General features: G+C 40.4%; 1 protein-coding gene across 1 annotated transcript; it reads right to left on the reverse strand.

Moving 5' to 3' along the window:
- Nucleotides 1-1378: 1378 nt before the first annotated feature.
- On the reverse strand, nt 1379-13704 carry med1l (mediator complex subunit 1-like). The gene is made up of 17 exons (XM_067434444.1): nt 13539-13704; nt 13187-13287; nt 10046-10121; nt 9895-9949; nt 8060-8192; nt 7951-7979; nt 7802-7873; nt 7657-7731; nt 7496-7572; nt 7351-7416; nt 7029-7140; nt 5417-5541; nt 5226-5341; nt 4869-5067; nt 3895-3996; nt 2912-3014; nt 1379-1819 (listed from the first exon to the last, which is right to left on the reverse strand). The coding sequence occupies exons 1-17, from the start codon at nt 13558-13560 to the stop codon at nt 1462-1464; spliced, it is 1821 nt and encodes a 606-aa protein (XP_067290545.1). The 5' UTR covers nt 13561-13704; the 3' UTR covers nt 1379-1461.
- Nucleotides 13705-13778: the final 74 nt, after the last annotated feature.

Here is a 13778-nt window from a genome sequence, read left to right on the forward strand (position 1 = left end):
ACTAGTGTCACACATGAATCTTTCTTAATCCCTCTGGTCCTCCTCGTTTAGGGCTCACACCTTGAAATCGAACCACTAGATTACTATATAGTAACAAGAATTTACTGTTTTCAGACATAAATACTTATTTTTATTAGATTTATCCTTAGACATTCTTAGGACTACTTTTTGGTGAAGGTTTAGATTTTTGGTTTGAAATGTTGATTTCAAGTGTCAGTTTTTGCATTAATTTTAAAAGCACAGAAATACATTTTGTGACAACATTAAAATTGAATAATGTAACAAAAATTAACAGACATACTTTATCAAAGCTTAATCAATCTGGGTCTAATCTGATTTCCGCCTTTCGTTTGAGTGGTTTGGCTCAGTTTTACCATGTTTACAGCCACACTAGTGTGTGTGTTGGTTTTATAGTCGTGTAACTTCTTCCTTGATGTTCGCTTTATTACTGCTTTGTGGCCGAACCATTTATTTTAATTGCACATTTACACAAAAAAAACCCCAACTTGTTATAATATAGTTCATATATATATATATACACACACACGTCTACTTTGTACTCTTGATGACTGTGTTCATTGCTGTGCACTTTTTTCTGCACTGTTGCTGATTGGTAGTTTGTTTAAGTTCATATCTTTCCATATTTCCCATTAATTTCCTATGTCAGATCATTTTTTACTCTGAATCATGTCCATGTTTGTGTGTATGTTCACATAGCTAATGCAACAAAAGTCACCAAGTGTCATCCATGCCGATGAAGCCAAAAAAAGTACAAATTTCAAAACGTAAATTTTATTTTGGCCATTTTTGATTAAAGAGGACCAGAGGACGCCAGTAACAGAATTGCAAATTAAATGTTTTTTTTAATTTTTTTTTAATTAAAATTAGCAATTACCTTTTATATATTTTTAAAAATTATGTGGCAGAAACAAGCTTCCATAAATGTCTATGACCATCTCTTAAAATTAAATTAAAGTGTTAAACCATCTTATAATACGGCTGAAAACTGCAGGGAGACACTAAAGCATCTCTTTCAATTAACCAGATTCATAAATTATTCTCATCACGAATTTGAGAGGATGGTTGGCACATGTTGCATATTCAAAGCCACAAACAATCTTTACTTCCATATGCAACTTAAAACCAAGGGTGTCCCGTACACAGCCTTTGATTTAAAAATAATTCTGAACTCAATTTATGGGATAAAACCGCACTCGATCTTACTCTCGTCTCCCATTATGATGCATGTTCAGGTGAAACGGCTTTTGGAACACAGACCCAGGGGGGGCTTGATTAGATGGTTGTGGTTTGCTATTGGTGGATCTCATGTGAGTCACAGGTTGCCCCGCCCTCATCATAATAGAAGAGGAGAAGTCAATTTTGATTTCATGGTGATTTTAAAACAACGCCTTTATTTAAGATTTGTCTAAAATAGAATATACTCTAGTAAAATCGCTCCCTCTATAGAAGCTCTGCAGGAAGTCCACCGGTCACCCAGTTTGAATAGACACCCAGAGAAGCACAGGGGGAAGGGTTAGCAACTGCATCTGTATTTGTATTATCAGCCACTGGGGAAGCAACAGACATAACATAGTATCCTGGAGAAGAGGCCATGGTCTCCTCCTCAGCGGCCTCATGGGAGGCGGAGGCGGAGGCGGAGGCGGAGGGGTCGATCTCTGGAACAGATTCGTCTGAAAGAGGAGCTGATGTGATCTCCATATCAGTGTTGATCTCTGGGTCTGCTGCAGGTACGGGACGGGCCCTCAGGCTGGACACTTTCCTGCGTACGGCCCTCATCGTGATAGGGATGGACATGCATCTGGAAAACAAAGAGTGAATGAAGATTCATGGACATGTCTCCAAATAGTTGTTCCCTTTTGTAATAAAACATAATATATTAAAGGTTTAATTCACCCAAAAATGAAAATGTCGTTCCACACCCATAAGACCTCCATTCTCTTCACACTAGGGGTGTAACGGTTCACAAAATTCACGGTTCGGTTCGATACGATACACTGGTGTCACGGTTCGGTTCGGTACGGGACGGTACGTTTTAGATACAGCAAAAAAAAAAAAAATTGGCAGATAAATTACCTTTTTTTATTTTTTAAAACTAACAAAGTATGATTTTTTTTTTGTTGATTTTTTTTTATATTGAACAAAGATGGAGCTATACTTTACCCATGATTCGGATCACGTGTCAAACTGCTGAAATCACGTGACATTGGCGATCCGAATCATGAATCGATTCACTGATTCATAACCGTTTAAATCTTTATTTGAGGATTGAACACAAACGCGGAAGAGAAGCCAATGCTGAATAAAGTCGTAGTTTTTGTTATTTTTGGACCCAAATGTATTTTGGATGCTTCAAGAGACTCTAATTAACCCACTGATGTCTCATATGGACTACTGTGATGATGTTTTTATTCCCTTTCTGGACATGGACAGTATAGTGTGCATACACTTGCATACGCTCTCAGACTAAATAGAAAATATCTTAAACTGTGTGTGAAGATGAACGGAGGTCTTACGGGTGTGGAACGACATTAGGGAGAGGAGTTAATGATTATAATTAATTTTTGGGTGAACTAACCCTTTAAAGCGTCTTTGGTGTTTTCATGGTTTCTACAAATTAAAACCGGAAATCTATGGTAACACAGGTATGATGTCATTGATAGGCGACGCACACAAATGGTCCCGGTTAAAATCGCTTATTTCCCTGGAAACATTTGGGATAATGCAAGTACACAAGTCAACAAAATATATAACACCATTCTAGTGGTTTTTGGATATTTTAAATCCACATATTGTGCCTTTAACAAAGTTTTTCACATTTGTCTCTAAATGCAAAATGACATCACCATATTTATCGAGCATGTGGAACGTTGAAGCAAAAAGTTGGACGTACCGCACAAGGACTCTGGATACATAGTCATCCAATTCATGATCCATAAAATCAGGCATCAAGAGTCTGCAGCTCATCTGATGAGAATCCACCACCGTCACCTGAACTGGGGCAGGAAACGTGACAGTCTGAACACTGTTCATTTGATCAAATATATGATGCAAAACAGTTCAGTTAGCATGCAATTAATTAGTTCACTTTAAAATGAAAATTTACTGAATTTACACACCTCAATCTCATTCAATATGTTCATGTCTTTCTTTCTTCAGTGGAAAAGAAATGAAGTTTTGTTGAGGAAAACATTCCAGGATTTTTCTCCTCATAATGGCCTTCAAAGGGAACCAACGGCTGAAGGTCCAAATCAATGAGGAAGAGCTTCAGAGACTCTGATGATCCCAGAGGAATAGAGTCTGATCCACACAAACCATCACACATTTACTAAAAGAAAGAAACATTTATATACTTTTAACCTCAAACGCTCATCTTCAGTTTCGTTGTTCTTCATGATTTGGAAAAGTCACATGATGCAGGTGGAAGAACCGACCCAGTGTTAAAACGAATGTGCAAAGACTAAATAAAACGGCCTTTACAAAAATAAATATAAAACAATGACATCAACCAATTTTAAAATTGAAGGAGAACAGGAGACGGCGTTTTTCGGCACTGGGTCCGAAATGTGAAATGACGACGTCATACGCCGTGAAGAAGTCGAGCATTTGAGGTTAAAAATTATATACATGTTTATTTTAGTAAATGTGTGATGGTGTGTGTAGATCAGACTCTATTCCTCTGGATCATCAGAGTCTCTGAAGCTCTTCCTCATTGATTTGGACCTTCAGCCGTTGGTTCCCATTGAAGGCCATTATGAGGAGAAAAATCCTGGAATGGGGATGAGGAAACTATCAGGACATGTTCATTTTGAAGTGAACTAATCCTTTAATGTTAGTCTATCCAGTGTGCATAATGCCCAATGTAAGGGTCCTTACAAACAGCGAGGTAATTGCTATCCTCAAGGCTGAATGTAACAGAAAGGCAGTGGTCTGATTCTGGAAGGACCTCACATCTCAGGTTATACTGTAAGCCAGCATCTACAGTACAATAAATGAGAAATAACATTAAAGGGTCATAACACACACAGTCTCATGTTAAAGGGTTAGTTCACCCAAAAATAAATTCTGTCATTAATTCCTCACCCTAATTTTTCTCAACACCCGTCAGTCCTCCGTTCATCTTCAGACACAGATGAAGATATTAGTGTTGAAATCCGATGGCTCAGAAAGGCCTTCATTGACACCAATGTCATTTCCTCTCTCAAGACCCATAAAGGCACTAAAGACGTCGTTACAAAGCCCATCTCACTACAGCGGCGCTACAATCATTTTATGAAGCGATGAGAATAGTTTTTGTGCGCGGAAAAACTAAATAACAACTTGTATAGTGATGGGCCGATTTCAAAACAAAGCTTCAAACCGCTATGAATCAGTGAATCGCCAAAGCCACGTGATTTCAGCAGTTTGACACGTGATCTGAATCATGAATCGATTCACTGATTCATAACGGTTCGAAGCTTTGTTTTGAAATCGGCCCATCACTATATAAGTCGATATTTAGGGGTTTTTTTGCGCACAAACTCTTCTCATGGCTTCATAAAATGATTGTAGAGCCGCTGTAGTGAGATGGGCTTTGTAACGACGTCTTTAGTGCCTTTATGGGTCTTGAGAGAGGAAATGACATTGGTGTCAATGAAGGCCTTTCTGAGCCATCGGATTTCAACACTAATATCTTCATCTGTGTGTGAAGATGAACGGAGGTCTGACGGGTCTGGAACGACATGATGGTGAGGAATTAATGACAATTTTCATTTTTGGATAAACTAACCCTTTAAATTACAGCAAATGAGTCTGAGATGGCTAGGATAATGTCTTGCTCATCTAACGCATGAATAAGTTGTATTAATAACCTAAGTGGTGGTTGTGGTCACTGAAACAGCTTGCCAGCAGGACATTAATGGCAGACTGATGGCGAAGGACCTCCAGTAGGGCAGGGACGTGGCCGGGGTGAGAGAAGGGGACTGTGTGAATTAAAGCTCCTTTCCATGACTCGCGGCCCCATTCGGCCCCAGGGAACACATAACTGTGGTACTCCGAGTCAGGCAATGGCTGAGAAATGTGAAAGAGTTTTGAAAGCCGTCCCAAAATAAACACTCTTCAAGCAGCAAAGAATGACAAGTACAATTCAATGCAAACAACGCTGTGCACCAGTAGCCAGTAATGAACAAAACAACAGTCTCTCTGCAATAAAGGCTAACAGTTCATACCACAGCAAACTGAACGCCATCTGTCCAGGATATCTTGGAGTCCTGCTTTGTGTTGGTCTGCATGAGAAGTTGAGGTAGAGGCGCCACCTGCAGGTGTTTCTCAGCCATAACGCCATCTGAGTAATAATAGGAGGCAAAGTACAGGATTGTTTAAAAACAAAAAAATGTATAGAACCTACTTAGTGTCTCACCTGTAATTTTGCCCATTTTCTCTATGAAGGACATAAGCATGGGTAACGCTGGCTGTAGTTTGAGAATAAAGGTGGCAGGGAGTAACTCTGAGCAGGAGTCAGTGAGTGGCTGAAACACTGGAAACCTACAGCACAGAAAATAAAGATTTTGATGTCAAAGGTCAGAAAAATAAATCTCGCACCATTCATTAAACTAAACTAGAGGGAGCTGGGAAGGTTTAGAAGAGTGGGGTCTGTTTACACCTGGTCACATCATGCACATCCATTAGCTATCCAGTCGTGAAAAGACCAGGGGCCAGATCTACTAACAGCTTGCTACACCCCTTGAACCAGATGCTAACCAGATTTGGATTTGCGATCTGGCCCAAGGTGTAAATGCAGGGCTTTTGAGAGCAGTGGCACCAGCTTGCACTACTGATTTGGTGGCGATGGAGGAAAATAGATCATAAAATTACCATTGTTTGGTAATAAGTGCATAATATTCTATACTATACATTCATACAAAAACTGATTTGCAGAAGTGGAGCAAGTGGTAAGTATGTTTTCAAGGCCAGTATACACCAATCAGGCATAACTTCCTAATATTGGTCCCCCTTTTGCGGCCAAAACAACCCTGACCCGTCAAGGCATGGACTTCACTAGACCCCTGAGGGTGTGCTGTGGACTCTGGCACCAAGATGTTAGCAGCAGATAATTTACCGGCCAGTCCTGTAAGTTTACGAGGTGGGGCTTCGTGGATCGGACTTGCTTGTTCAGCACATCCCACAGATGTCAACGCCTAAAACTTGTTGTGCTCCTCAAATCATTCCTGAAGCATTGGCAGGACCCAAGGTTTCCCCGCAGAACATTGCCCAAAGCATCACACTGCCTCTGCCGGCTCGCCTTCTTCCCATAGTGCATCCTGGGGACATGTGTTCCCCAGGTAAGCCACACACACACACAGTAAAAAAACGTGATTCCTCAGACCAGGCCACATTCTTCCATTGCTCCTTGGTCCAGTTCTGATGCTCACGTGCCACTGTTGGTGCTTTCGGCGGGGTCAGGGGTCAGCATGGGCACCCTGACTGGTCCATACGCAACAAACTGAGCTGCTCTGTGTATTCTGACAGCTTTCTATCAGAACCAGCATTAACTTCTGGAGCAGTTTGAGCTCCAGTAGCTCGTCTGTTTGATCGGACCCCACGGGCCAGCCTTCGCTCCCCACGGTCATCAATGAGCCTTGGCCGCCCATGACCCTGTGGCCGGTTCTCCACTGGTCCTTCCTTGGAGCACTTTTGATAGATACTGACCACTGCAGACCGGGAACAGCCCACAAGAGCTGCAGTTTTGGAGATGCTCTGACCCAGTCGTCTAGCCGTCACAATTTGGCCCTTGTCAAACTCGCTCAAATCCTTACGCTTGCCCATTTTTCCTGTTTCGAACACATCAACTTTGAGGACGAAATGTTCACTTTCTGCCAACTGCCACTAACAGGAGCCGTGATGAAGAGATCATCAGTGTCATTCATATGTGGAAAAGCTGTGTTTACGACAACATACTTTTTTTATTTCAAATACACGTGTCATTATTTTACTCCCATAGTCTTATTTGTGAGAAACACTCCACTACTTACCCGAAAGAGTCGACCTGGGGTGGAGAAGAGATCAGGGACTCCATCTGTAGCCTGTGTGAGGTGTCTCTGCTTTCCACCATTACCAAAGCAACCCGGCCAACATTAACCACACCTATAATGAGTTCAATATCATACGAGCACAAGCCTTCCACACTGGTGTCACAAGAGTAGCATGGACATTTTTTATATGTGCATTACATCTAAACATTACATTAATACTGATGCTACTTGGTATTTTATAATAATAATTAACATTATAATAAACAGTTTTGAAAATAGCATAAATACCATAACAGTTTTTAAACACTGCATTAGAAGTTACCTGTGTCCGACAACCCCATGAGGACATCTAATGGACTTATGTAGTACTCGATTGTCATTGGAGCTCCTGTGAGGAAGGCGGCATTACAATGCTTTAATATTTCTCATTAAACATGCTGATCTGAGACAGTTTTCCCCTCGCGTACCGTCTCTGCCTGGCTGGACGTTCCCAATCCTGCCGTTCATAATAAGGTCAACGTGAAGGTCACTTTCTCTCAAAGATCTACAAGTATAAGAGGCATTGTTCAACACTTTATATGATAATACACTCATCGTGAAACATGTGTTAGTGCTAGTTTCCCCACACCTTGGTAAATGGGATATTTTGAAGAGATCAGTTTCCAGGTGCCGGAGAGCAGAGTAGATTTTACCCTTGACATCACTGCCAGAGCACACTCATAATTAGAAAAAAATATACAAATAGTATAAATTGTAATACCAGAAGGCAATACCTATCTCCTTGGATGTTGTAAAAGGAGACAAGGTCATCCAACTTTAGAGAGAACTCGTGAAATTTCTTCATCCTGTGGGAATACGACAATCTTTTTTATTACTCCAACTCTAAAAAGAATCCACGATTCTAAAAAGACTAACGATTTACCTTAACAGCTGGAGGAGTGATGGGCTGGACTAAAAAAAACAAACATGCAAAAACGCATTAAAGTAGCTCACACAATCTTTACCACACTTTTATAAGCACTTTGTCTCACCACAGGAGGTTCACCGTGATGGGCCACCCTTACATCTTCCACCCGGCCTCCCGGCAGAAGCATCACCTCGATGTAAAACAGGTCTGCCGTCAGATAGCACACCGTCTCTGTGGGGCTCAAATGTGACCCCAATCTACAAAACACCGGGAGTCTGTCAGATTCACTGACGGGAGCCAGCTGCAAAACGAGTTAACCCTCTTGTGTTCTCCAGCCAAACATTTCTGTTTTGTTTAGAATTTACTTCATCAGAATGGTATGAAACTAGGGTTTTGGGTGAACACAAAAGAATAAAATATAGTTGCAAGAAGCAACTATCGTGGCAAAGCACAACAGAAGGATGAAACAAAGCTCGCAGCAAACCAACTGCAACAATGAGTAAAGACATTTGGAGGCGATTTAAAGCAAAAAGGTTGAAAACCATTTGCAGTTACAGCTTTGGATCTGTCATTTTGCTTTTAAAATGACGGCTGTGTTTTTTTTAAGGTACACCAATGTCATAATAGACTACGATACCGAAGGAGACAAAGACACTTCATGTCAATTTTGAAGTCAATCAGAGCAACGGTACAGCAGGTTGAGCTAATTTCATGTTTTGTCGCAGTCCCACCGCTTTAAATGTCCTCAGAGTGTCCCCATACATAAGTGTTCAAAATAAGGGAAAATCTTATTTTGTTTAGGAGTTATAGACATTTGTATTTATTATGAGCATATAAAAAATTATCCACATTTGAGTTTGATTGCATTTTTTTTGCCACTTACTATCAAAAATTTGACATTTGTCCATTGATATAATCAACCCGCTATGATTCAAATTTTCCGACGGTGGTTTCATCTCAAATAGGACAAAACGGTCTCGAAGATATTCGCGAAAGTTAAAATTAGTCCAAATCAAATTCAAAATCCAAATCCTTTCCTCTAGCTCAACCAGTAAAGCGTGGCGCTAGCAACACCAAGGTCATGGGTTCGATTCCCAGGGAAAGCAAGAACTGACAATAATGTAAATGTGTACCTTGAATGCAATGTAAGTCGCTTTGGATAAAAGCGTCTGCCAAATGCATAAATGTAAAATGTAAATGTAAGTTATAAGCATGTGAATATTTGATCTTATAACGAGGTGGCAGTAGCTCAAAACTTCTCAGGCTCCTTCAGGACATCATGCAGATGACCCATAACGAGTTTCGTAACGATACACTAATGCATTCGCAAAATACAGCATTTTACTACAAAATTCAAAATGGCCGATATGAGAAAATTAGATATCATTCGACTCAGCATGCCGCCCCCAATCTAACGAGACCGCTTAGAATTTTTACACTTCAAAAGGTATTCACCAAAACATGAGTGAAAATAAGAGAGAGGCGCTAGAGAGATTGATTTAGAGACTTTAAAATTTGTGTAGTTAATATAGGGCCAGTCCTCTATCAGTGCCAAATTTCATAACTTTCACGCAAACGGTTCTATGGGCTGCCATAGAGTCAGCAGGAGAAGGTCAACGCTTACAATAGGTGCCTTTGGTGCTTGGCCCCGGAAAACCATGGGAATGATTTGTAAATGTTAAATGGTCCTGTCACACTTGTGTTGTTCACGGTCAAAAATGAACGCATTGGAAATTAATGGGAATTCATCTAGAACCCAAACAGAATCTGACCGAAAGCTCAACCTCAAATTTGGAATACAACTTGTTTAGATTTCAAACATGTTTTCCCGAATAATCCCTCCTTCTGCCTTTGCTACTGAAAAACACTGGAAATTTGCAACATTTTCCCCTGCAAATGATCTGATGTTATTGCATAAATGTCATCTGAGTGCAATATGTCCATGTAGGAAGTTCAAACCCTCTTTGCTTGGCAATCATCTCTAGTCTGGACACCATGGCTGTCATGGAGGACACTACAGACAAAACACAAACCACCAAGAAACTATAAGAGAAAAATACATTTTTGTTATTCACAGAAATACATTAGTTTAACTCAAGGACATTCTCACCGTTGAGCGCCTCGTTGATCTTCTCAAGACATCTTGTGATTGGCTCACAAACTCTCCCATCTCCTTTTGTTTTTTCCTACAATGAAAAATCTCTCTCACACCTGCTTGTTTCATAACTGAGAAATGTTGAAAAGCTCTAAGGAATGATATTTTTGCAGACAAATATATAACTCCAAGTGTAGCATGGAGTGACTTTCCAAACAATAAATACCATCATGCACCTCACAGCTGCTCAGAGAAAGCACAGATTTAATCCTCTTTCTGGAGAGGGACCTGCTGTTTGCATGTTATTCTGGAAACCCATAATAGTCTGAAGATCCACATCTGGAATAGATTTGGAAGGTTGTGCACACACATAATGGCAAACCTCTCTGAGACCCAAAATGACTATTTGGCTAATGACCAATAAATGACCAAACCTTGACCTCTTCAATGTGACATCATCCTGCTTTAACATGCACATATGATGCTGTTTGGCTTGTTGCGTAATGTGAATTTAAGTAATATAAACACAATTAATTTACTCACACTCGCATCATTCCAAGCCTGATTGATTTCCTTTTTTGGGGGGACAAAAAAGATTTTTCCAAGAATGTCAAAGCTGCTGGATGGCCATTCATGACGCAAGCACCAAATAGTCTAATAACCAAGCGGCAACCTTCCGATCTCTCTTGAATTCAACACGGAAGTGACTTAAACTGCAATTCATAGACTTTGCCACTAGAGACAGGCTCAAAATGGGAGTCAAACCTGTATCTCCCCCATGTTAAAATGGGGGGGTTATAACTATTCATCCATGTAAATTATTTTAAGCCTTAAATTCTGCATAATTAAGGGCGTGGCCACTTGAGTGAAAGGTGGATTGCCACTATGGTCGCACAGCTCCACCCACTTGCCGTCTCTTTGCACATTTTTGGTTATCCGAGAGTGATGTGCTGACAAGATGGCGACAGCCAGCTCCGCCCATTTTGGGCTTCAAAAATGCTCTTCAGAAACAAACAGGAGAGGTGACAGACACTACAGGTCCTTCAAAAAATTAGCATATTAAGTTCATTCTTTTCCATAATGTAATGATACAAATTAAACTTGCATATATTTTAGATTCATTGCACACCAACTGAAATATTTCAGGTCTTTTATTGTTTTAATACTGATGATTTTGGCATACAGCTCATGAAAACTCAAAGAATTAGCATATCATGAAAAGGTTCTCTAAACGAGCTATTAACCTAATCATCTGAATCAACTAATTAACTCTAAACACCTGCAAAAGATTCCTGAGGCTTTTAAAAACTCCCATCCTGGTTCATTACTCAAAACCGCAATCATGGGTAAGACTGCCGACCTGACTGTTGTCCAGAAGGCCATCATTGACACCCTCAAGCGAGAGGGGAAGACACAGAAAGAAATATCTGAACGAATAGGCTGTTCCCAGAGTGCAATCAAGGCACCTCAGTGGGAAGTCTGTGGGAAGGAAAAAGTGTGGCAAAAAACGCTGCACAACGAGAAGAGGTGAGCGGACCCTGAGGAAGATTGTGGAGAAGGACCTATTCCAGACCTTGGGGGACCTGCGGAAGCAGTGGACTGAGTCTGGAGTAGAAACATCCAGAGCCACCGTGCACAGGCGTGAGCAGGAAATGGGCTACAGGTGCCGCATTCCCCAGGTCAAGACACTTTTGGGCTACAGAGAAGCAGCACTGGACTGTTGCTCAGCGGTCCAAAGTACTTTTTTTCGGATGAAAGAATTTTGCATGTCATTCGTAAATCAAGGTGCCAGAGTCTGGAGGAAGACTGGGGAGAAGGAAATGCCAAAATGCCTGAAGTCCAGTGTCAAGTACCCACAGTCAGTGATGGTCTGGGGTGCCATGTCAGCTGCTGGTGTTGGTCCGCTGTGTTTTATCAAGGGCAAGGTCAATGCAGCTCGCTATCAGGAGATTTTGGAGCACTTAATGCTTCCATCTGCTGAAAAGCTTTATGGAGATGAAGATTTGGTTTTTCAGCACGACCTGGCACCTGCTCACAGTGCCAAAACCACTGGTAAATGGTTTACTGACCATGGTATTACTGTGCTCAATTGGCCTGCCAACTCTCCTGACCTGAACCCCATAGAGAATCTGTGGGATATTGTGAAGAGAAAGTTGAGAGACACAAGACCCAACACTCTGGATGAGCTTAAGGCCGCTATCGAAGCATCCTGGGCCTCCAGAACACCTCAGCAGTGCCACAGGCTGATCGCCTCCATGCCACGCCGCACTGAAGCAGTCATTTCTGCAAAAGGATTCCCCACCAAGTATTGAGTGCAGAACTGAACATAATTATTTGAAGGTTGACTTTTTGTATTAAAACTACTTTTCTTTTATTGGTCGGATGAAATATGCTAATTTTTTTAAAGATTTTTTGGGGGGTTTTCATGAGCTGTGTGCCAAAATTATCAGTAAAACGATAAAAGACCTGCAATATTTCAGGTGGTGTGCAATGAATCTAAAATATGAAAGTTTAATTTTTATCATTACATTATGGAAAATCATGAACTTTATCACTATACAAATTTTTTGAGAAGGACCTGTAAGTCCATTGTTTTATTCATGGTAATAACCCATACAGCAGTTATATGGATGTTTTGCCATCCAGGTCTCCAGGCCAGTTACATGACAACACTATGTATGGAAAAGAGCAGCTCTGACATCAGCTAAATATCTCCTTTTGTGCTCCACGGAAAGAGACATAGCCTACATATGGAGCTAAAATGTATGAAACCTTGTTTCCACCACAGAATAAAAAAGGTAACTGCGACTCTCACAATTCTGACTCTTGCAAGTTTATATCTCACAATTAGGAGAAGTCAGAATTGCGAGATACAAACTCAGAATTGTGAGAAATTCAGAAATGCGTTTTTTTAAACATCAAAAATAATATAAATCAAGGGTTTATACAGGCAATTATATGCAATTCTGAATTGTGAGAAATAGTCAGAATTACTATATATATATATATATATATATATATATATATATATATATATATATATATATATATATATATATATTAGTTTTTTACAGAAACAAGCATCCATTGAGAGAGTGAATAAATTACAGAATTTTCTTTTTTGGATGTAGTTTTTCCAGTAGGCAGTTTTCTTACCATGCATCTTCGGACCAGTTGAATGGTCTCATTCCAAGATTTATCAGCATATTTGGACTTCAAGCCAGACATTAAAGTTCTGGTCCTCATACTTTCAGGACCTATGAAGGCGACAGACCAGCAGTGAACAACTGGATGCTTTTTTTTTTTTTTTACTGAGAATATATAGCTGCCTTGATAATGAAAAATAGCCTTTTTTCCTGGTCTTTCAGCTTGTTTGAATGGGGTTTGGACACTTGTAAGCTTAATACCAGTTTAACTAAATAGTTTAGAGCAGCTTAAAACATCTAGTAAGACAATTTATGCTAGTTTAAGATGTTTTTGTCCAAACAAATACGAGTTTTCACTTTACCACGTTCGCTCTTGGACGCCATTTTGACCAAGAAACTTGTTAATTACGTTTAAACTGCAGCTCAAGAGATTTGTCCCAAGATTAACAACACATAACGTCGAGGGAAAACGTTCAAAAACTTTAAGAAGACTTTCAACTAGCCTGCTAATTAAGTTCCCGCGCGACTCTAATCAGGCGCGCTATGAATCTAGAGGTGGGTGGGGGATTGCGTGCGCGTGCGCAGCAACCGCCGCGCGCTTC

The sequence above is a fragment of the Pseudorasbora parva genome, chromosome 24 (genome assembly GCF_024679245.1).
Source record: "Pseudorasbora parva isolate DD20220531a chromosome 24, ASM2467924v1, whole genome shotgun sequence".
Classification (NCBI taxonomy): Eukaryota; Metazoa; Chordata; class Actinopteri; order Cypriniformes; family Gobionidae; genus Pseudorasbora; species Pseudorasbora parva.